Genomic DNA, 22420 nt, shown 5'->3' on the forward strand with positions numbered 1-22420 from the left:
CTACGGAAGGACTAAAGAGAGCAAGGCAAACAATAGATTCATGAGGAGTTATATGTAGGCTGTGGTTAACATGCATACAGCAGGAATTACCTGTTGACCACTACACCACAGGCCTATCATTACAGCAGACTCAGAAGAGGTAATATTCACATGAAAAATATTCATGTACCACATAAGCCAGAGATAGGGAAGGTAGGCAATGAGAAGAGGCAAGGAAAGCCTAGTTCTGTTAGTCTCTCACCTCCCAGGCATTGTTGAAAAGTTTGCCATCACTTTTAAAGCACCCATTACTTCTCTGTTGGCTTGAAAGCCAGATCAAAGTCTGTTTTTGAACTTGTTCATCAATGAAAACATATTTCTTCATTCTCTCTAATGTCTTAAAAGTAAGGGCACTGAGCCTGTAATGCAAATCACCAGTTAGACAAAAGTCAGATAAGAAAGAAATGATGTCATCTACTCAACAGGTTCATCACCATTGTTCCCTTTGGATAACAGCTGCATCTAATTTGACTAATGTTGACTGCAATGAGTCTTTATTGATAGTGGCTCTTCCCTTTGGGTCAGTAAATGTTTTAAATAGCAGTATGTGAAAATAACTGTATGTAATTTTCAGCATGTTTATACACAAAGTTTTTGCTATATAGTTTATCAATTATCCATATGTGGAGACAGAATAAGTCTAATTAGATACTTTGGGGCCTTCTAGATTTACTCTCCTGAATCTATGTGGGACCTTGAGAAGTGTAGACCAAGATGTGCCATTTTCCATGGAGTTAACAATTTGTGGATGTACAGGAGGGTGTCATTAAACAATAAGACTCCTAAGCAAATTACCATAAGACTCTAGGTATATTGTTGCATTAGAATTGGAATAATCAAATATTTTAGTTTTATCTCATTCGCCTCTGTAAATTCGCTTTGAAATCCACTTTGCTTCCAACCTTCCACCAAACTCAACTCCCCTCACTCCTTCCCAAGACCTCCTCAAATCATTGCTATATTATTTAAAATAAAATTTTCATCTCTCACCATAAGCTTCCTTTCTGATTCCTCTGCCAAAACACACTATATGAACCATCAGAGTTTTTGAAAGACAACTGCTTTTGATAACCTAAAACACAACATTGTAGGAAATTATTTTTTTAATCTAAGAAAGTTAGAAGAAAAAGAATGGTATAGTGGCAAGCCCTGAGTTTTTCTGTTAGACACAAATTATGAGGATTATCATTTAAATTTTAATTTCTGAAACTCAGGTTCTCTATCCATAGTGAAAAACCAAAAATAACCCTCCTACCTTATGGGTTTTTAAAGACAAATAAGATACAGCATATGACTATGCCTAGTTCAATAACTGGCACTTACTAATTGTTTAATACGTTTTCTTTAAGGTTATTTTACTTCAGTGTTATCTTTCTGAAAATAAAACCCAAAGAAATTATACCCTCAGACTTTTCTTTAATATCATATTTTACAAGGTTTATACACCCCTTTTTACATATAAATCCAATCACTTCATTGAGATGGAACGCAATTGAGCAAAAAAATACAGAAGTTGATAAACAAAATTTATAGCTATAACAACAACAAACAAGGTAGCTTGGCAAAATATTAGGCATTAAAAGAAAAACCGAGCTCATAATTTGAAACGTTACAGTTCTGAATTGTGAAACTTGAATGACCACACGGATACTGAAGGGCAAAAAACGAAAAACCAAAAACATAGCTAGGACCTAGAGTACCTCAGTTCAGATCCACTTTTTCCCCATGAGACTACCTGATAATAACAGCTTTATGACATCTTGGTATTAGTAACAACAGATTTCACCTATTATAGGCAGAAAGTATTTGAATCTTCTCACCGTTAGATAAGAAAAAGAAAGCCTTAGATTTAACTTCCTCTGTCAATTGTTTAGTAGCTTTCAGATAGTCAAGGACATAAGTATCAGATGCCACCAGGGCAATGTTCTGCTCTCCACATCCATAGGGCATTTGGAGAAGATTCTCTAGATTCTGCATTGTAAGCCCTAGAATATCCCCTAAAAATGGAAAAAACAGAAAGTTACTATGGCTTATAGTTGGCAGCTCAACATTAATAACCATAGATAAAAGAGGCATAGTGGAAGTAGGAAATATTTTAAATCGAATTTAAAAGGTGGAAACAAGGAAAAATTCTCATGAAGTAATTCTGAAGATGAGATATGGATAATGGGTGAAGTTAAAGGAGTTTCTGGTATGAAAAATATTTCTGAAAATCTCATGACCAGAAGGAGGGGAAAGTTAGGAAAGTGTGTCTGTTTGCTTGCCTGTTTGCTTTTAGAGAAACTGACCCGATGAACCATAAGCTGTAATCCATCCTCTCCCCCAAAGCGTTAATTTTAATGATAGACAAATAAGTTTATTGTAAAACAAATTTCTCCTATTACTGAGTAAATTTCCAGCATCTCTAACAAGCAAAGTTTATTCTGATTCTCCAAAGAGGAATTTAATATTTCAGATCAATGGGCTACAATAAACCCCTTTGTATTCTAAACACCAGTTATCATCTACCAGAACAAATGTTTCCTAGGGTCATAGCTTTGAAAATGACACTTTAATCCTCTCAGATCCCATACGGAAATAAGCATAGAAAATCCTCAACAATTCCCTCCAATTGATAGCTTAAGAAAATCTCTCCATCCTGTTATTTTAAGGATTTTTTTGAGATTACTTCAATCAAGACTTTCAAGACAGTGTGAAACACAAGTTTGACCAACCTACCCACAACAGTGAAAAAGGCCCTTGCTGATTCTTCTACCACATTGTCTGGCAAATCCAAAACTACCTGCTTGGAGGCTTTGGCACCTGGAAAGAAAAAAACAATAAAATAAATAATGTAATGGTTTCCTTTTATAAACAATAGCAGCAAGATTTGTGAGACAAACGTATTAAGAAATATATTGCATTATTTATTTTTACTTTACACGTCGCTTGTTAGCAGAGACACAATTGAAGTTTTGATCCAGTTCAGAATAACAATACATTCAGAAAATGGTATATATATCTGTGTGTTAGAGAATGGCTCCAATTCTCCATTAGTTTAGTGCCTAAACTATTTACGTATGAAAAAAAATGTAAGAAACTACTAACTGACATATAAAACAGCACACACAAAAAGTAAATCTCGAAGACTGCTATTAGACATTAAAATCAAATTATCATCAACCAGATAAAACAATGCTCATAATGACCATAAAGCAGGTGATTGAGGGGCCGTGATTTATCTACGGGCACTCTCATCCCAAGTGTACAAAAGCAAGGGTTACATTGTGTGCTATTTGGGCATAATATTTCCCACTGTCCAATATTGTGCCACAATCATATGACAAGAGGAGCCCAAAATATACAAGATGCGAAAAATAGGCTGAGGCATATCGGTGTCTTAGGTAAACTAAAAGAAAATCTCATAAATATACTTTTTGTTTGCTAAAATTATACAATGAACATAGGGCAGGAAATAAAATCCTTCATTAGGTGTTTAGAATGAAACCACTGAGGCACTCAGTATGGCAAGTGGACTAGTGTAGAAGGAGATAGAATAAATTGATCCTTTGGATAAACTTACTTTATGACTAATTTGACCACCTAAAAGATCTTCTTACCTTTTGTACAGATAAGGAAACTTTGAGTCATTTCTTTTTCAATACCTTCAGGCTGTCAAAAAGTAAACAAAAACAAGCACAAAATAATGAGTCTGGGTTATCTTTCCACGAAGGAAAAGTAATCCAGCGTCAGCTCACATAGACATGGCTGGCACATGTTTGTCCCTGGGACAAGATCCATTTATTGTCCACTTCTTTTTACATTTGGAAGTCACTGTACGTTACTAATACTCATTTTAGGCCCTATGTTCCCTTAGTTCTGACAGAGATAACTTTAATGTCATCAAGCGACACTCTCAACTCCTCGGATCCTGTCTAACATCTCTAGTAGATAAACAAAGCATTTTGCAGAGTAGAAACATGCCAAGAGGTGAGGTGAGAATGCTCCACTGATAAGCATTGATTCTTTTTGATAGTGATGGGAACTATACAGGCATGTAGGACAAGTAGATTTGTCTCTTGGGTTTGAGACTCAGTCAGAAAAAGGTAAGGGAACAGGAATAGGTGTACAGGAAACATTATAAGTCAGTAGCAAACAAAAACTCATCAAGCCTGTTTCAAGTGTCAAGTTGTTCTATCCTGGGTCAAGTACTAGTTAAAGAAAGGATGAGTTTTATTGCTATTTTAATTCATTAAAAATGACATCTTGGGGGCCGACCAGTAGCGTAGCAATTAATTTTGTGCTCTCTGCTTTGGTGGCCCGGGGTTCAACAGTTCAGATCCAGGTATGGACCCACACACCACTTATCAAGTCACGCTGTGGCAGGCGTCACACATATAAAGTAGAGGAAGATGGGCAAAGATGTTAAGTCAGGGCCAATCCTCTTCAGCATAAAGAGGAGGATTTGTGGTGGATGTTAGCTCAGGGCTAATCTTCCTCGAAAAAAAAAAAAAGACATATGTCAAAAGTAACTATGGTCAATTAACTGTCTCTTCAAGGAGAATGTATTTTAATATTTAACTTATTAGCCACTGTCTATTTTTTATCTGGAAGAGCTCTATAATTTTGCATGTACATACCTCTACCAATAAACTTTTGATCACAGTATCTTTCCAGTTCGGATTTTGCTGCGCAGATGCTTCATCTGGGCAAGCACTACTTTGTTTGGACTCAGCAACTACAGTGATGTTGACTTTCCCTGTAAAAAAAATTCCCAAGTATAAGTTAAATTGACCATTGGCCCCTTCTGTAATGGGAAATGGTAAGAGTCTGTGAACCATATCTTGAATTGGATGAACTAAATCCTGTTATCATATTTATGCCCAGACCAAAATAACTTGCTCTTTCTCCTGCCTGGAGATAATTTGGTATGTTCTCCTTTACCTGTTTTAAGATTCCTTATATTAAATAAGTGATTCATTTACTTAATTAGAACTGAAGAAATTTTGAGGAAAAATAATATTCTGTCAAGCCAACGGAGCCAATTCCTTGATAGCAATTGTTTATAAAGATTTCATATGACAACATGAAGATATAACATCAGATAACCAGGGCTCCTAACTTTCCCCAATATCAAACAAACAAAAATAGTAAAATATGACATAGTAGAAAGGGCACAAGATTTAAATCAAGTGATAGAAATGAATCCGTTGTTTTTAATTCCCTGTGACATCAGAGGTCACATAGTTACAACTTATTGCCAGTTTCCTTACTTGTAAAATTAGAGTATTGAAAAAGATAATTCTTTTGGTTTAATATTTCCTGTATGCCTATAAACCAACATGCATAATCAATATACTGTTCTGCTTTTTGTTTGTTGCTGTGTTTTGTTTTAGAAAGCCTTTGATAATCCACTCATAGAACTTTGTCCACCACTTAATGCCATAAAACCATACAAATTAGTACAGTGTTCTATCTCAGTTGACAGGGTAAGATTTTTGAAGACCTTGTGTAGTTAGAAAAAATGAGAGATTTAAAATCTAATAGGAAAACTAGTCTAAGGCAGACCGATGTCACAGGTGAAGTAAAATGATCTCATAAACGTACTATTTGCTGCTAAAATAATACTGGATATGAGACATGAAATAAAGGAAATTTTAAGGACAATTTTTAAATTTAGTGATAATGAGTGTCGTGCATCTACCACATCTAGCATTCTGTTTACTAGACTCTTTTTAGCTTTTCCTTTCCCTTATATTTTTAACAAGAAACTTTAAAATTTATTTTTCTATACTGCAGATAATATATGCACTGAGACAATAGTTTTCTCAGTGTTGATCTCCACCCAAGTTTTCGGTGTCTCATAATGTATTTAGTAAATTTGCAAATCCTGGCAATCATTGTAATTGAGAAGCAATTTTTGTATAGTTGACACAGGTTCTTGATGATAGGCGAAGCAGCAAGTGAGAAGTGAAGGAATTAGGCAGCATTAAAGAAAATAGGGCTCTCATTTGAGATAGGATGTACAGATTTGATAGGTTATGTAAATTAGCATTTATATTGTATTTCAATCACATTATGCTTCTAAACAAATGAAGGGTGATTTTGCTCTACGCAAGCATTAGCAACCAGAAATTAGATTACAAAGACAGAATTTTTAATTGAGAATTCATAAAAAAGAGAATTAAAAAGGTGAAAGGGAAAATTATGTTTTTATAGAGAATTTAAGGAAAATAAACAGAGTCAGTAAAAATAGGCTGGTTTTCCAGACGAGATTGGCATAGACGCATAGCTGCCTTACCCAGTTTCTTAGGTGTAAGAGTCCAGACATATGTTTTCCTCTCTCCAGCTTGGATAACTTCACTGCCATTGTTCTTAGGGGTGCTGATATTTGCCTCAAAAACTGGAGATGGTTCCAGTTGAACAGATATCTAAAAAAAAATAAGTTATGGCAATGAGCGTGGCACTCAATACTTTGCTGTTACTATTCCTCCTCTCATCTTGAGAAAATTTTGTTTTATTTATTTTGTTCTAAGTTAGTGAAAATAAAAGACACCAACTGACTCCTCTCACAAGAAGATAAATATGGTAGAACACACATCATTACGAAATGACATTCTCAAAAGAGTATTTGAATCATTGCCGTGAATTAAAGCAATTGTTTTTAAAGAGTATGGAAACAAATCTTACCACATTATAGTACCATTTTGCATTTGAGAATAAAAAGAATATGGCAATATTAAGGGAAAATATTAAAGAATCTTTTGACCTTGTTAGATTTTGTCTCCAGATCAAAGGGAACAACCTACCTCTACACATGTATTCAGGTAGCTGAAGATATTGACAATCAAATCAGATCGTTCATTTCGAACAACTGAAAAGGGCAAGGTCATTTCAACAAAGAAAGATTGGGAGACTTCCAGAGTAGTTGTTGATGAAATGCCAAATCCAGCATCACCATTCACACAGAAGCCATTTGCCTCCCATTGGGTTATAGTATCAGGGATGAGGAATGAAAGATTTGCTGAACCTGAGGAACTACAGGGAGATATTATTGGCAAAATGCATTCTTTGTCTAAATCAGGAACCTAAATTTAGTCAAGAGGAAGCAAAAAAAACCCATTAACTGAAGGTTAAAAATGAGTTATAGTGTTTGGACAGGGAATTAGATAAAAATCTTGAGAGGTGGATTTCTATAAAATTTAACCTTAAAAAGTCATGTTTCTTTAAACACCACATTATTTTCAAAAAAATTGAGGAAGCTTACATCTATCTGCATGAAGTTAATAGCTATGAAACAATGCTAGAGAAAAAAATAAAATAAATTATGTGCTCAGTACATACATATAAATAGTATTGTACATTTTACAAATATGGTACTGCTTTATATATCCAGAAATAAAGTTTAAGAAATAAAAACAAGAGGAAAATAGAAATAAAGTCACATAGGAGAGAAAACCATTAAACCTCACTCAACACTGACGAGGTCCCATATCCATGTCTCTGGAAAGTATGTTCTTACTGTTTCCATCATAGCCCGTTCTACATAGTTAACATTCTTCTCCGTGACTCCATCAACTAAAAGAAAAGGGAAATGTTTTATTTAGGGAGAATAAAAATATGCGTTTCAATGACACACACCTTTAAGCTATGTCTTCAACCACACGTGCTCAGTGTAAAACAATATAGGGATTTGCTCCTGGGCCTCATTGCCAGTAAATGGATATCTCAACCTAGGCATCAGCATTTTGATGCTCACATCTTTCCCAATGTTAAAAACAACAACAACAAAGAAACAAAAATAACAAACAATCAGCCTACATTGTTCCTCTACAGCCAAATTTAGAGAAAGTGATGTCTATTCACTGAGTCAAGTTTCTCATCAGACATTCAGGTGTCTGCCACAAAGCAATCTGTTGTCTGCCGATTCTACTATGCTAACATTACTTTTGCTGAAGTTTCCAATGACATTAATATTGCTAATTCTAAAGAACACTTTCTTTCACTTGCTGGCCTCTAGGCTATATTGGGCATTCTTAAACACTGCGTCCTCAAAACAGTCACTATTGTTAACCTCCATAACGCCACATCCTTCTAGTTTTCTTCTAATCTTTTTTTGTCAGTCTCATTCTGTCATTCTCGTTTGAGGATGTAATCTCCTCATTGTTGACTTGTTCCTAAGAGTTCTGCTCTAGGTCTTCTTTTTCTTACTATGCATTGTCTCTGCATCGACATCCTCACACATGGCTTCATGACAATATCTATGGTGATGTCTCCTAATCTATGTCTTCCATCTGGACCTCTCTTTTGAGCTTTAGACTTGTGCATGCAACACCTTCGTGCATATTCATTTTTGAATGCTTTATGTGCATTTCAGGTGAAACTTTTCTGAAAGGAAACTCATTACAATAGTCCCCCCTTACCTGCAGTTTCATTTTCCACAATTTCAGTTATCTAATATCAACTACTACCCAAAAATAGTAAATGGAAAATTCCAGAAATAAACAATTCATAGGTTTTAAATTGTGTGCCATTCTGAGTAGTGTAATGAAATCTCATGCTGTCCCTCTCCATCCCACCCAAGGTTTGAATCACCCCTTTGTCCAGTGCACCCCTGCTGTAAAGGTCTACCCACCCATTAGTCACTTAGTAGCCTTCTTGGTTATGAGATTGATTGTCAGGGTATCAGAGTGCTTGTGTTCAAGTAACCCTTATTTTACTGAATAATGATCCCAAAGCACAAGAATAGTGATGCTGGCAGCTCAGATATGCCAAAGAGAAGTCATAAAGTGCTCTTTTAAGTGAAAAGGTGAAAGTTCTCAACTTAATAAAGAAAGAAAAAAATCGTATGCTGAGGTTGCTAAGATCTATGGTAACTTTTATTAGAGCATATTGTTATAATTGTTCTATTTTATTATTAGCTGCTGTTGATCTCCTACTGCCTAATTTATAGGTTAAACTTTATTGTAGGTATGGATGTATAGGGAAAAACACACTAAATATAGGGTTCCGTACTAACTGCAATTTCAGGCGTCCACTGCGGGTCTTGGAACATATCCACTTGGATGGGGGGGACTACTGTATATCCCCCCTGCTTCTCTGAAGTATTTCCTATTTCCATGAAAATTCAAAAGCCCATCTACTTATCCAAATCGAAAGTTTAAGATTTGTCCTTGACTCCTCTCCCCAATCCTGCATTTCCCATAACCAACCAAATGAAAATAGCTTAAAAGCAACTCTCAAATCCATCCATATTTCTATATTTCCACTGTCTTTTCATAATTGTCCAAGCACCAGTGTCTCTCAACTTAATTACTAGTGTTTATAACATTGCATATAGAAAGTCTTAGCCCAAGGCCAAATCCCTTTTCCACAGAGCCGTCAGAAATATCTTTTAAAAACACCTATTAGGTTGTCTGCTTACAACTTGCCAATAGTGTATTATCGCATTAGAATGAGTACCAAACTCTTTAAACGCCCGACAAGGTCTTCATGATGTGTCTGTCTATCCCTCTCGCTTTAGTCATCTTCAGTCTTGTCCTTGAACCATACCTTCTGCCATTCTGAAGTGCATTCAGTTTCTTACCTTACATTTCATAGTACTTTCTTCTCTGCTTGGAATGCCCTTCTAACTCTTTTTGTGATGTATTGTCATTCATCTTTCAGGTCTCAGCATAAACGCTACTTCTTCCAGGAAGGCATAACAGGCCCTTGAGAAATTTAGGTCTCTTCTATTCCTATTACTTCCATTTGTGCAGTCTTTTCAGGTTTTTGTAATTATCTGTTTTACTATAACACTTTCCTGTTAGACTAAAAGTTCTAGGAAGTATAGAGTAAGCCACTGTATTTACAATATGTAACTCAGCTCCTGGCCTCAATAAATGTTTGTTGAGTGAATTAAAAAATTAATAACTGAAGAAAGAAGAGATTAAAATGGGTGACTTTCGGTTTCAGTACATTTTATTCAAAGATACTAAAAAGTTTAGATGTTTCTGATAAAGTTCACTAAATATGGTTTAATCTAGTAGCAGAAAAGTAGATAAGTTCAGCCTCTTGACTAGGACTTCAAAGTGGTTTCAACTTCTGGACTTTATAGGACTTCTTGAATACTCACTGAGTCTACTCTCCTGTAAAGCTGTCAGGCCTTTAATTTTTCTCAAGCCGAGTTTCTGATACTCATATTCAGGATCAGCCCCACTTCAATTACTGCACCACTCTCAATGTTAGGCCAGAGGGATTTAAGAACATTATTCAAGTATTTTCAGATCTGGAGTACAGCTTTGACTTTGGCTCTGTTTTGATGGCCTTGTTTCATTTTACTTCCCTGACTAAATTTCTGTATTGGAAATCTGCCTAATGACCTTACTTATCTAAGACTACTGCTGAGTTTTGCACTTATAGTCCCTCCAGTAGGAAATGGACTAGTATTTGAACATACTTCTGATACCAACTGTTTGGCTATTTCAAAATCAAAATCCTCTGCCTTGAACTCTGCATATAATAAGGCTACAAAGTCCCTACAGAGACATCTCATTCTCTTGTATCATGCTTTTAATAATTGTCCTCTTGCATCATCACACATTGCCTGCTCTTATACACTTCTGATACTGTGTGATACCAATAAAAATAGACTTCCTCTCATATCTGAAGCTAATTTTTCCTTTAAGCCAAAATCACTTCCAGCCTGCCTTATTCTGTTTTATTCAGCGGCAGGATGTCTCGTTGTAACCAAAACATGGCATAATTCACTTGTAAAATTCCAATTTTTCATAGTTTTATCCCAAATACACCTAATTCCATGAATGCTTTTGGCCATCTCCCAGATACAAAATTCTAGATTACCCACATTCAATTCTAGATGCGGCACTGTACATCGGTGCATAGTCTTTGATTCCAAGATACAGTGGCCTAGGGAATGGCATCATTCTCTCCGTTGAACATACTTCTGGTTTCCGGTAATGGAGATTAGTAAAGACTTTCAGACCCATAATCTTCAAAGAAACAAACAGCAAAAGAAAGGTTGTGCATTTCTTTCATGCAAGAGCTAAAAAAGGCCTATCAGCTACATTATAAGGATAAACAGATGATAAATGTACGTTTCCTCGGCTAGTAAGGGTTTGGAATTTTAGAAGTCACGTTACTTCTATGTGATATACAGAAAAATCTCTAATTTGGAGGCAAAATGATAATCACTATGATTTAGCTAGCCCTTATTACGTGCTAGAATTTTGCTAAAGCATTTTACATCATTCTCCATTTAATTCTAAGGGAAGAATACTTATGAGATAGGCACTATCATTACCCTAATTAACATCAAACATAAACACACATATACAAATGCAGTCAGTAATTTGGAGAGCTGAGACTTACACTACAGCATGTCTAATTCTATGCCCCTTTTCTTCCAAACCTGTGACTTCAATTATAACGATCCTTTTGTGGAGGCCTCAGCATATCCAGTTGATAGCCTAGATACTGATGGAGCTCAGACTGTATTTTAGTCTCTTGATTTGATGATTTCTATATAAGATTTATCACAATAAATTGGAGACTGTCTCATTACTTTGAACATGAGGTTTTATCATTTCAACTGCCACTTAACTTATTTTCAACAAAAGAAAGAAAATCAACAAAAATTAATATCTCCTTTTTATAAGACAATTTTTGGGTGCTCTTTAAGCAGATTACTGACATTCATCTCAAAGAATAAGAAGAAAACTACATAATTAATAAAATATAGGTATGCATTATGAATACTTAAACTAAAATTGAGGCAAAATAATTTTTAAAATCTTAAGTTATCTTACCCTGATAATATCAGCGATGTCTCCATCCCCATTGTTGCTTACAGGTATATAATACAAACCATTGTAAAACATATCCTTCTGAGGAATGCAAGGGTCTAGCTTGCCATCATCAAGGTTGAGACCATGATAGAAATAACCATATAGTTCTATATTTGGAAGCAGGTTGTACACCTATGAGAAAAATCACATGGTTTCCAATGATTTTAAACACTTCATTTATTGTTACAATATTGGCAAATTCTGTGCCACAATCATTTATTCTTGCTCTGTTGTTTAAAAGCATAGCCATTATATTTAATCCAATACTTTGAGTCAACTTATCTTTCCAGTAGAGGAAACCTTCAATTTCTTTTAGATGGTCAATGTCATGTCCATAGAACATTTCAGCTTGGATGCAGGATTTAGGATAACATGTAAGAAAGAGAAGCCTAGAGATTTATACGTTAATCCAAGGTCTAATGCACAGATGATTCATTGCAATTATAACACTAGAACTCCCAGGTCTGGAGGAAAGTGATAACTGCCTGATTCTAAATCTTCTTACGTATCCTTCCAAAGAAAAAATAAAATGAAAGAGAACAAGTAATAATATCCATGACTTGTGTCTTTAACATTACTAAGATATATATAATTTCATGAACTTCAAATTACTTGTTAGTAGAGAAATAACCACCAAATTCCAGCAGAGTTGGAATCTTACTGCTATTGGAAATATGAAGTATGGAAAGCTCAAGAGGGAAGGCTTAAAAGACTAGATGAAAATAGAGGAGACAGATGCGGAGGAATTAGAGGAAACACACACTAAATCTACTCCAGATAAAAGAAAGAAGGACATTAAGTGTCAAAATATGATCGTAGTCCATGGACTCGATAGTTCCCAGTGTAGGACACTGGGACCTATGGTGTAGGACACTGGAACCTGTGCGCTGCTCATCAAGCCATGCTGAGACAGCACCCCATATGGAAGAATTAGAAAGACCTGAAACTAGGCTACACAACTATGTGCCAGGGCTTTGGGGAGAAAAAGAAAAAAAAAGAAAAAAGAGGAAGATTGGCAACAGATGTTAGCTCAGGGCCAATCTTCCTCATCAAAAAAAGCATACGTAAAAAAAAAAACTAAAAGTCAGGTGAATGAAAATAATAAGAAAGCAGAGGTTACATTTTTTTTCTATATCAGAAAAAGTAGAATTGAGGCTAAAAGGCACCAAATAAGATAGAGGACACTTTATACTGTTAAAACCCCCATTTCAGAATAAAGCCACAATAGTTATGAATATCTATGCACAAAATAACACAGCAGCCAAGCAAAACAACAGAAAATGCAAGGAGAAGCAGATAGAAACAGTCTTAACAGGATGGTTTAACACACTACTCTCAGTACAAGACAGGTCAAGTGTATTTAAAAAAATAAGTGAGAATAGAAAATATCTAAATAATCAGATCTTATGGATACAGAACAGACATAAAGAGACTACATATTCCTCTGAACACGTGTGAAGTATTCTCAAAAGCTGTTGGTATATTTGAGCACAATAAAAGCATATCATTAGTCCCCATAAAATAGAAATATTACTGATCATGAGGCAATATAACTTGAAATTAAATATTCCAAAGTAGAAAGGCCAGTCTACATATAAATTAGGGGATGCTCCACTAAATAAATTTTCAGTAAAAACCTAAATGCAGATATTATAGAATTTCCAAAAACAACGATGCAATTGCTACATATAAGAATCTATGAGATACTTTAACAGCAGAAATTAGAGAAAAATTCATAGGCCTTAACATCTAAGCCAATAAAAATAAATGAATGAAAATTATATAAATTTCCAAATAAAAAAGCTAAAAACAAGATCAATAAAAGAAAGCAACAGTAATGAAGTAATAAAGATAAAAACAAAAATCAATGTGGTAGAGTACCAAAAAACCCCCACATTACATCAAATTAATAAATCAAAATCATAATTTTATTAAAAATTAACAAAATAGTGCTGGGTCAGCCAAGAAAAATAATTAAGTATATAACCCATGAAGGAACAAAGGAGGAAAATATTTGATATTTTCAACATGTTCCATCTCAAGCAAAAACATCATCTGGGGGCCGGCCCCATGGCCAAGTGGTTAAGTCTGTGAACTCCGCTCTGGCGGCCCAAGGTTTCACAGGTTTGGAACCTGGGCGCCAACATGGCACTGATCGTCAGGCCACGTTGAGGTGGTGTCCCATATGACACAAGTAGAAGGACGTGCAACTAAGATATACAACTATGTACCGGGGGGATTTGGGGAGATAAAGCAGGAAAAAAAAAGAGAGTGGCAACAGTTGTTAGCTCAGGTGCCCATCTTTAAGAAAAAAAAAATCATCTGAAGGGTAAGCCTTGTACGAAGCCAGATAAAAATGAAGAAAATGAGGACATCAGAGAGCTTACACTTTCAGCTGACAGCTGTTGTTCCGATTTCAGTAGAAGAACACTTTTGTCCACAGCCCGGAGTGCACAGAACGAGTCAGGGGCCGCTTGAAGATAGAGACTGGTATTGGAGCCAGGCAGCCCCTGCTCCCTAGAGAACTTGATGCTAACCTAAAGTAGAGAAAGAAAAGGAATGAGAGTAAGGTATTTTTATGTAAAAATAATTTGAATGTATTCAAACTTTTCCAAATTAATCTTTATAAATTTCTATACCTATATTTCCCCTGCCCACTTTCACCCTCAACTCTCCTTCCAGGAGCACCTCCTTCATCATCGTCTTATCATCTCAGGATTAGTATTGCTGCCAAAAGTTATTCATTCTGTTCAGTGATTCTTTCAACCCCTAATAATTTAATTATGCCAACATCTATTGTGAGATTACCATGTAAAGGTTACAGTAGTCACATAAGAAGGAGACCACAGCGAGAAAACTGCTCACCCTTCTTACTCAAGACAGGCAAGAAACAGAAGAAACATCACCTTGTTTTTAAAGCACTTGTCAACCTGGAATCTGACACTGTCAGCCACAATTTCCCCACTGGGGTGAAGGGTGTAGACAAGCACAAAGGCCACAGGAGCCAGATCAGTACTGATGTTGATCGGGAACGAGAAGTTTCCATTCCAGTCTGTGTAAATAGGAAATGTCATCAACAGATACAATGAGAAAACTTTCCTGGCTCAGTGGTTACACTTAGATAAAAGAGAATGACTTATGCATAGAAAGAGCAAATTGGGCTTTATTTTAAAGGCAAATAAATTAAATAATGAGAACTATATATACAAATAAAGAAGATAGCATAACTTAGGCAAAAACAATATTTTGGTTTTAGACATCACTTTTCTATAATGTACTTGATAATCTGGCAATGATAGATACAGGTTGAAAGCTCCTTCATCAAAATATTTAGTAGGTTATCCTGGGCCATGCTACTGCCTTCCAAAAATCGTATGATAAGTGCTCTTCCTAACCTCTTGCCTCTATCACTATAACAAAATATCGCTACAACATTTCCTTAAAAAGAAGGAAAAATGAAAGGAGAGAGTGTATTAAAAAATGAATTTATTATATACACCTTTATTTCTGATTTCTTTTTGTCCACTGAGGAAGATAGCTCCTTTTACCATTATCTGTGTAGAACAAAGAAAACACAATATGTGATACTATATTATGTAATATGATATCATATTATTATTAGATAATGAATGATCTAATGATAATTCTATTCCATAAGATAAGATAGCTTACACAAACAAATATTAAAAATGGACCTTGCACAAGTTAAAAAAGGACAAAGTGACTACAATTGATTGAGAGCATTATGTGCTAGAAACTTGGTGAATAATACATAATGCACTGTGCAAGGGGGTGCATAAAGCTCTAACATTGTTCAGACTGTCTGGCTTCCAATAAGCCAAGTGCTTTCACTTCTTTGCCTCTGTTCCCTTATTAGTAAATTGGAGATATCTATAGGGCTGATTAACAAGTTAACTCATATAACGCCCTCATAACACTGCCTGGAACATAATTCTTGCCCTTGGAGGTAAATATTATTATTTTCAATTACAAATATACAGCCAAGGAAGCTAAGACTTAGGGAGTTTAGCCAATCTGTCCAAGATCAACTAGCTTGAGTGATAAATAAGAGAGGGTGGAAGATTCCAATTAGGCGTCTTAATTTCCAAGTCTGTGGCTTTTCACCCTTCAATATGCCTAATAGAGGCAAAATGGATAAATATGGGGACAGAACCAAAAAGACTAAGTCCTTTTATTGTTTATCAAAATCAGCCTTTCACTTTACTCTCTGGCATCTGTAAAAATTTACTCTCACAAATAGTCATAAATATTTGACATGAGCTATAACTGGATGCTTAAAATCACAGACTCTGAGTAGTAAGTTTGTTAATTTTAGGGAAACTGAAAGCGCCTTGGATCTTTTTGTGTTTATTTGTTTCCGTGTTTGTTTTCAATGGATCCAATAACATTCACCAGCAAAGCGAGAAGGTTGGCTCACTCAGATTAACGTGGCATGACTGATGTGCACATTTTAAGCTATTCTGTGCTAAGCAGACAATTAGACAAGATCCAAGAATCCACCGAGAGTTACCAAATAAAAGAAGTTTATATTTGAATTGTCCCTATATGCTTCACTGTTCAGCGAGTAATGCACAGTAACAATCTTCCGTTCATTGCATCTAAGCTGCTTTGGTTCAGGAACAATCTTCAGGAAGCTGTTGGTTCGGGAGTAAAAGCGTGAAACGGAGAAATGAGCATCCATATACTCAGGTGTCAACCAGCTGGGAAGATAGCAGCTCTTAGGTCGAATATATGTGGCCTGATAAGATAAAAGAAAGCAAAGGATCTTAGAACTGTAAAGCTCTTCCAAGGACAGTAATTATTACAGAATGGAAGACTTCTTATCTCTTCAAAGTAGGGGGAATCTTAGCTTGCGGATGATGTTTCAACATTAAGCTATTGGAAGTAAAATAATATCACTCTCCTCTTTTTGTATACAAAGCATGACCATAACTGTATGTATATTTCAATAAGCCTACAATGAATTATTTATTTTTACTTTGTAATTGAACTCAGGGAATAGCTTTAGGCTCCGTGTGTTTGAGGTACGTTTGAACACTGACAAATTGTTTAACTGCAAAATTCAGTTTAAGACGAAGAAAAAGAGAAATCATAGTATCTCCCCTGTCTATGCATGAAATGGCCAAATGAAAAAAGCCAAATCATTTTCATGAGCTATTTCTAGTTTCTCAGAGGAAAATATCGTTTGTTACAGAATTTATAACAATTGTAATAGCTATTATCTCATCCTCTTGAATAAGTATTCTCATGTGCTTTTAAACGAACAAGCAAATATATAAAACATTCTAAATTTTAAAACTTTGTTAAAATATATTCTCCATACAAGTTCTCTTTTGAGAAATTGCTACTGTCCAAAATTCCTAACATTCAAATCACTCCTCTGTGGGATCTCAGCTACTCTTTGGCGTCTTACTTTCAAGTTGAACTCTGGATCGAATATATTTGAAGTGTCAATGGAAAATTGAGCTTCACCATTCTCATCTGTGGTGTAGTTTCCTATAAATTTGTCATTGAGCTCCAATTGCAATAACTTGTTCACCATGGGTATGTTATTAGGCCCGGAAAATTTAAGCTGTACAAAAAAAAGAAGCATTAATTCTTAAAATACATGTTACGTTTCTACAGAGAAATAATTTTCTATTCATAAATGTGGTTATTTGTAATTTTCTTAAATTCCAATGAGACAGAAAGATGTTCTATTAAATAAATATGTAATACAGAAAAAGCTATAACTTTATCACTTTCTTTCAACCTATGACTTTTTCCAGTATATCAGATGCAGTAAGGCTAGAAACGTGTTATGACAGTAGGAAGAATGCATCCAGAAATTTTCAAAGGGCAGTCTGTGATCCAAGAAAATGAAATGAAAACATAAATATTTTTAGTCAAACCTACAGTTCCAAAATAAGAAATTCCTCTTCTATAGAAAGGGTCCATGTTCTCAAAGTTCACGCTCCCGAGCAATTGAGTGATAGAAATAGAAGACTTTTCACTGATCTGCACACCTATAGGAAATGAGAAACAGTGTCAGGGAGGATAAAAATCACTTGATCAAGAATTTCAAAAGACAAACAGCTTAGGGGACTTGTACAAACTTCTATACACAGAATTATATTCTTGTTCTACAACGAAAGGGAGGTATGGGTGCTTTGGAGCATGTTCCAGAGTACTCTGTATGAATTTGATTATAGTACACATCAAACTGAATAATATAATGAATATGAAAATATTTGAATCAGATGCAAGAAAAACATCCTTAATTTCCTTCCTTCTACCATTCTTCTCAGTTCTGGCTTGTATCTCTCTTTATGATAGAGAATGTCATAAACATCTCAAGAGTAAGGTTTTCACTTCCTGAAATCTTTCTTTAACCTGAAAGATGACTATGTTTTTAGACTTTTACCAGATTCAAAAAGTATCTGATAGCAAAATAAATAGAAATGCATTGTGATATTGACAAATCATGTAATAAGCAGAGGCAAGCATACCTAGCTAAGTTACAATATAACTGTGAGAAACATCTATTGTGAATTTCATTACAACATTGATCAAGTATATTTATATAAAGCACTTTATAGAGAATATTATCCTAATCATTTTTAAGTAACAAGAAATAATTAGTAATTGAATCTGGTTTTCCCCATCCCAAATTAAATCTCACTTTCTTCTTTTTCATTCCTTTAACAGATAATTATTGAGTGATCATTATGTGTAATCTTGTAAATTTTTCACCAATAACTTTTGTACTTTAAATGTCCCATGTTGTATTAAATCAGAGGTAGACAACTTCTTCAGTAAAGGATCTGATAGTTGTTATTCTAAGCTTGTGGACCACATGGTCTCTCTCTCAACTACTCACCTTTGTTGTTGTAGCTCTTAAGCATGGTAAATGAATGTGGTTGCATTCCAATAAAACATTATTTACATAAACAGGCAGGGAGCTGAATTTGACTTTCTAGATATAGATTGTGACTCTTGTATTAAATCAAAGATTGGGCCCTGGTAATTGATTATCAAGTGATTAACACAAAGTTAAAAAGATATCTAATTTATCAGCTAAGCTCTACTAATTCAGAGGGAAGATCCTCTAACTGATGCAGACACAGAAGCAGATATAAACGTGTAGCATTGATATAATAATTTTATTTTAAATATTACTAGGAAAATCTTATTCAAAAGCAACCCCCAAGTTGATCTATTGGCAAATGTCTTCCACTTTACTATGTTGAACAATTATTGATCTGTATTTGGTGAGTATTCCTAACTTCTCCCCACTGAGCTGCATTTATCCCTGGGTTGCCCATAAAACACAGTCATTACCTGTCCCGATTTCCGTAACTGTTGCAGTGACATAAAAGGACATGAAAAATCCAGAACGGTAGAGTTGGAAAACTTTTGTATTTACAATTTGAGAAACACAACCATTTCTTAACTGAAAAATAAAGAGGAAGTATAATCAAAAAAAGTTAGGGGTTCAAAAGTCTCAAAAGAATATGGAGTTTTAGCACAGATACATGACTCCCTGAACCACCCACGGCTCCATCTCACAAATTTGTTGAAATGATAAAAAAATTACAGCAAAAAGGGGAGAAAGGAGTTTTCCTCAGCAATTAAAACAAGGCAAGGAGGTAATGTATATTTTTCAGATTTCAGGGATATTTTCTTGGAAACAATGTAGATGGGAACAAATTAAATGATGAAAATGGAACTGAATGATATTTTAAGAATAGGAAAATTAAAATTATCTTGAGAGGCACAAAGAAGAGATGGAACAGAAGCCCTCTTCAGATGTGTAACACCAACACTTTTCAAGGTAAATTGTTCATTTACAATAAGGAAAAATCGACAGATAATCTCTCATCGGTCACATCACTAATTAGAGAAATATAGATTTAGCTATGTTTTAAAGTAAAAACTGTTTATTAATTCAAAATTTAAAATGTTAGAAGCATATATCAATTTATTTGACTCTCAAAACTACCATATGAGCTAGACACTAGATTTATCATCTCCATTGTGTGGATGAATAAACTGAAGCACAGATAGGTTATATACTCTGCCCAAGGTCACACAGGTTGAAGGTAGTGCAGATAACTAGGCATTCTGATTCCAGAACATGTACCCCTCTGAATTATCAACAACAACAAAAAAGATCATTTTACTTTGTCTAATTATTATGCAATCAAATGAAAAAGAATTAATAAAAAGTAATCAGAAGAACCTTAATTGCTTAGAAATTAATTAAAAAAGTCATCTTTCAGGATTTCCTGAGTCAAAGAGAAAATATGAGGTAAATCAATAAGAATCTAAATATTAGTGTCAAGGAAAAAATGTTTTGCGTCAAAATCTATGGTGTTAAACTGTGGTTAAAGGGAAATGTAAAACACTGAATGAGTTTTTAACAAAAAGAAGCAACTAATATAATTTTTAAAATCAAAAAAATAAACTAAAATTTTAGGGAAAAGAATTAATAAGATGAAAACTAAAATAAATTATTTAGTAACACAAAAATGATAATAAGAACAAAAATCAGAGTAAGACCAATAAAACAGATGAACCTTTCATGAGCATGATCTAGAATAAAGAGAGAGCAAAATTATAAAAGATTAGCCACTAACACAACTGAATATTCATCTGAAAGAACAAAATCTTATTTTAGAACATAATTGGAAAATGTTTTTAAATCTTAAAGAATATTTCAATAGCTACATGTACTACATAAAGGCAGGTAGGACATTAGCTAAGGCTGAGAACCCATTAACATTAGGAACTGTGATATTTCAAAAATACCAGACATGAAATCAATATTTAAGTAACAGATATGAAAAAAAATTTGCTTAGAGAATAGAAGGTAATATTTATAATAAAAGAAAGCTTCATTTTCACATGAACAAGAAAAACAGGGATAATTAAGAACTGTCAAAAGAAAAAAATCCAAATTGATAACAAAAATGTGAAAATATGCTCAAACTCACTAGCAATGGAAATTAAGACAAAATAAATTTGCGTCTATCAAAATGGCAAAAATTTCAAAACTCTTATGTATATTGCTGGCAGTAACTTGCGAAATACAGTATTCTCATATATTGTTGACAGAAATTTGAATGCTTAAAATTCTTTTGGACAACAATATACTAATATTTTAAAAATTAGAATTATGTATGATTCTATCTATCTATCTACCTACCTCTTTGACTCAGGAGATCCACTCCAAGGAATCTATTCCATTTAAATAAAACCTGTCATATATAAAGATAGTTTTAGTAGATTGTTTATTGCCGTATTTTTTAAGCTGGGGAAAAAATAAAACATTAGCTGAGTGAACACCCATCACATGGTAAAACGGTTGATTAAATAACATTATAAGCACACCACAGGATAATGTGCTACTGATGTGGAAGAATTTCACTCAACCTTTCTTACCCTTCAGTTCCTATCTAAAAGATAGGTTCCTGCCCACCCTTACCAAATATTGATATTTACCTAAAGGATGTTCACTAAATTTGGTGAATAACTTCAGGACAGTCAGACTTATAATACAAACAGTGTGATGTATACAAATTTCACTTTTGAACTCTAAAGGTGATCCTCAAAGACATGAACAGATTTGTCCACTTAAGGTTAAGATGCTACAGATCAGGAAAGCAAATGATGGCTTCTACAATAAACTTCAAATCTAAAGCAGCAAAAGCAGATACTCTAAACTGCAGATGTTTTCATGAAATTCTTTCATAAGGACAATGCTAGGTTGCATGGTGAGTACTATCAAGGATTCATTTATTTAAAGGATGATTAATGATTCTCCAGAGAAAGATCAGGGAGGTCACCTAGACAATACACAAAACAAGGGAGTCAATAAGATCTTTCAAATTCTAAAAATTCTATGAATCTATAAGTGGATAACTATTTACATGGCCTAGAAAGTTAGCACACTTGTTAAACATTATATTTTCTCCTCATTCTTCACCTTATCTAGGTGTATTCTCTATTATCTACAAAATGAAAATAGTGTTAAATATAGTGTTTGGTCCTTTTTGTAAGTAGAATCAAAGAGAAAACAATAATGAAAATGAATAAGACTTTTTTTTTTTGGAGTAAAGATCCTGATCCATACCTGTACAATAAATTGTTCACATATTTCATTGTTGTCATTCTCACAATTTCTAGAGTAAGCAAATTCTCTGCACACCCAGATTTCAGCTTTCCCTTGCACAGGTTGACCATAGGTGTACCTAGGGTGAGAAGGTGTACAGATAACTACAGATGAACAATACTATGGTAATATTTTATGGTCTTCTTCAGAAATTATATATGAAATCTCTAAACTATGACTACTCCAATGACCAAATTTAATTAGGAATTCTCATCTATTTTGGTGCTATCTTCCCCATAGAATTTAGGTTAAATTAGGCATTAGATCTGTTAGAAAGATTCAGCTGCCTTTTTTTTTTTTTTTTGATGAGAAAGATTGGCCCTCAGCTAACATCTGTTGCCAATCTTCTTCTTTTTTGCTTGAGGAAGATTGTTGCCAAGGT

General features: G+C 34.4%; 1 protein-coding gene across 2 annotated transcripts in view; it reads right to left on the bottom strand.

Moving 5' to 3' along the window:
- Positions 1-22420, bottom strand: part of LOC103562460 (ovostatin homolog 2) — a 41282-nt gene that overhangs the window by 9393 nt on the left and 9469 nt on the right. For both annotated transcript variants that reach the window (XR_011539972.1, XM_008537500.2), the window contains exons 8-26: positions 22000-22117; positions 19206-19317; positions 17781-17890; positions 17299-17457; positions 16396-16623; positions 15364-15418; positions 14771-14916; positions 14252-14401; positions 11826-11996; positions 10865-11009; positions 7491-7596; positions 6828-7056; positions 6320-6449; positions 4659-4777; positions 3639-3690; positions 2758-2841; positions 1860-2036; positions 1030-1111; positions 242-398 (exon numbers count right to left, since the gene is read on the bottom strand). Coding sequence is in view for 1 of the 2 variants with exons in the window: in XM_008537500.2 (XP_008535722.2) it covers positions 242-398; positions 1030-1111; positions 1860-2036; positions 2758-2841; positions 3639-3690; positions 4659-4777; positions 6320-6449; positions 6828-7056; positions 7491-7596; positions 10865-11009; positions 11826-11996; positions 14252-14401; positions 14771-14916; positions 15364-15418; positions 16396-16623; positions 17299-17457; positions 17781-17890; positions 19206-19317; positions 22000-22117 (2530 nt within the window). In the remaining variant the exon portion in view is untranslated. The remainder of the gene's footprint in view (positions 1-241; positions 399-1029; positions 1112-1859; positions 2037-2757; positions 2842-3638; positions 3691-4658; positions 4778-6319; positions 6450-6827; positions 7057-7490; positions 7597-10864; positions 11010-11825; positions 11997-14251; positions 14402-14770; positions 14917-15363; positions 15419-16395; positions 16624-17298; positions 17458-17780; positions 17891-19205; positions 19318-21999; positions 22118-22420) is intronic.

Source organism: Equus przewalskii, chromosome 5 (genome assembly GCF_037783145.1).
Source record: "Equus przewalskii isolate Varuska chromosome 5, EquPr2, whole genome shotgun sequence".
In the NCBI taxonomy this organism is placed as follows: Eukaryota; Metazoa; Chordata; class Mammalia; order Perissodactyla; family Equidae; genus Equus; species Equus przewalskii.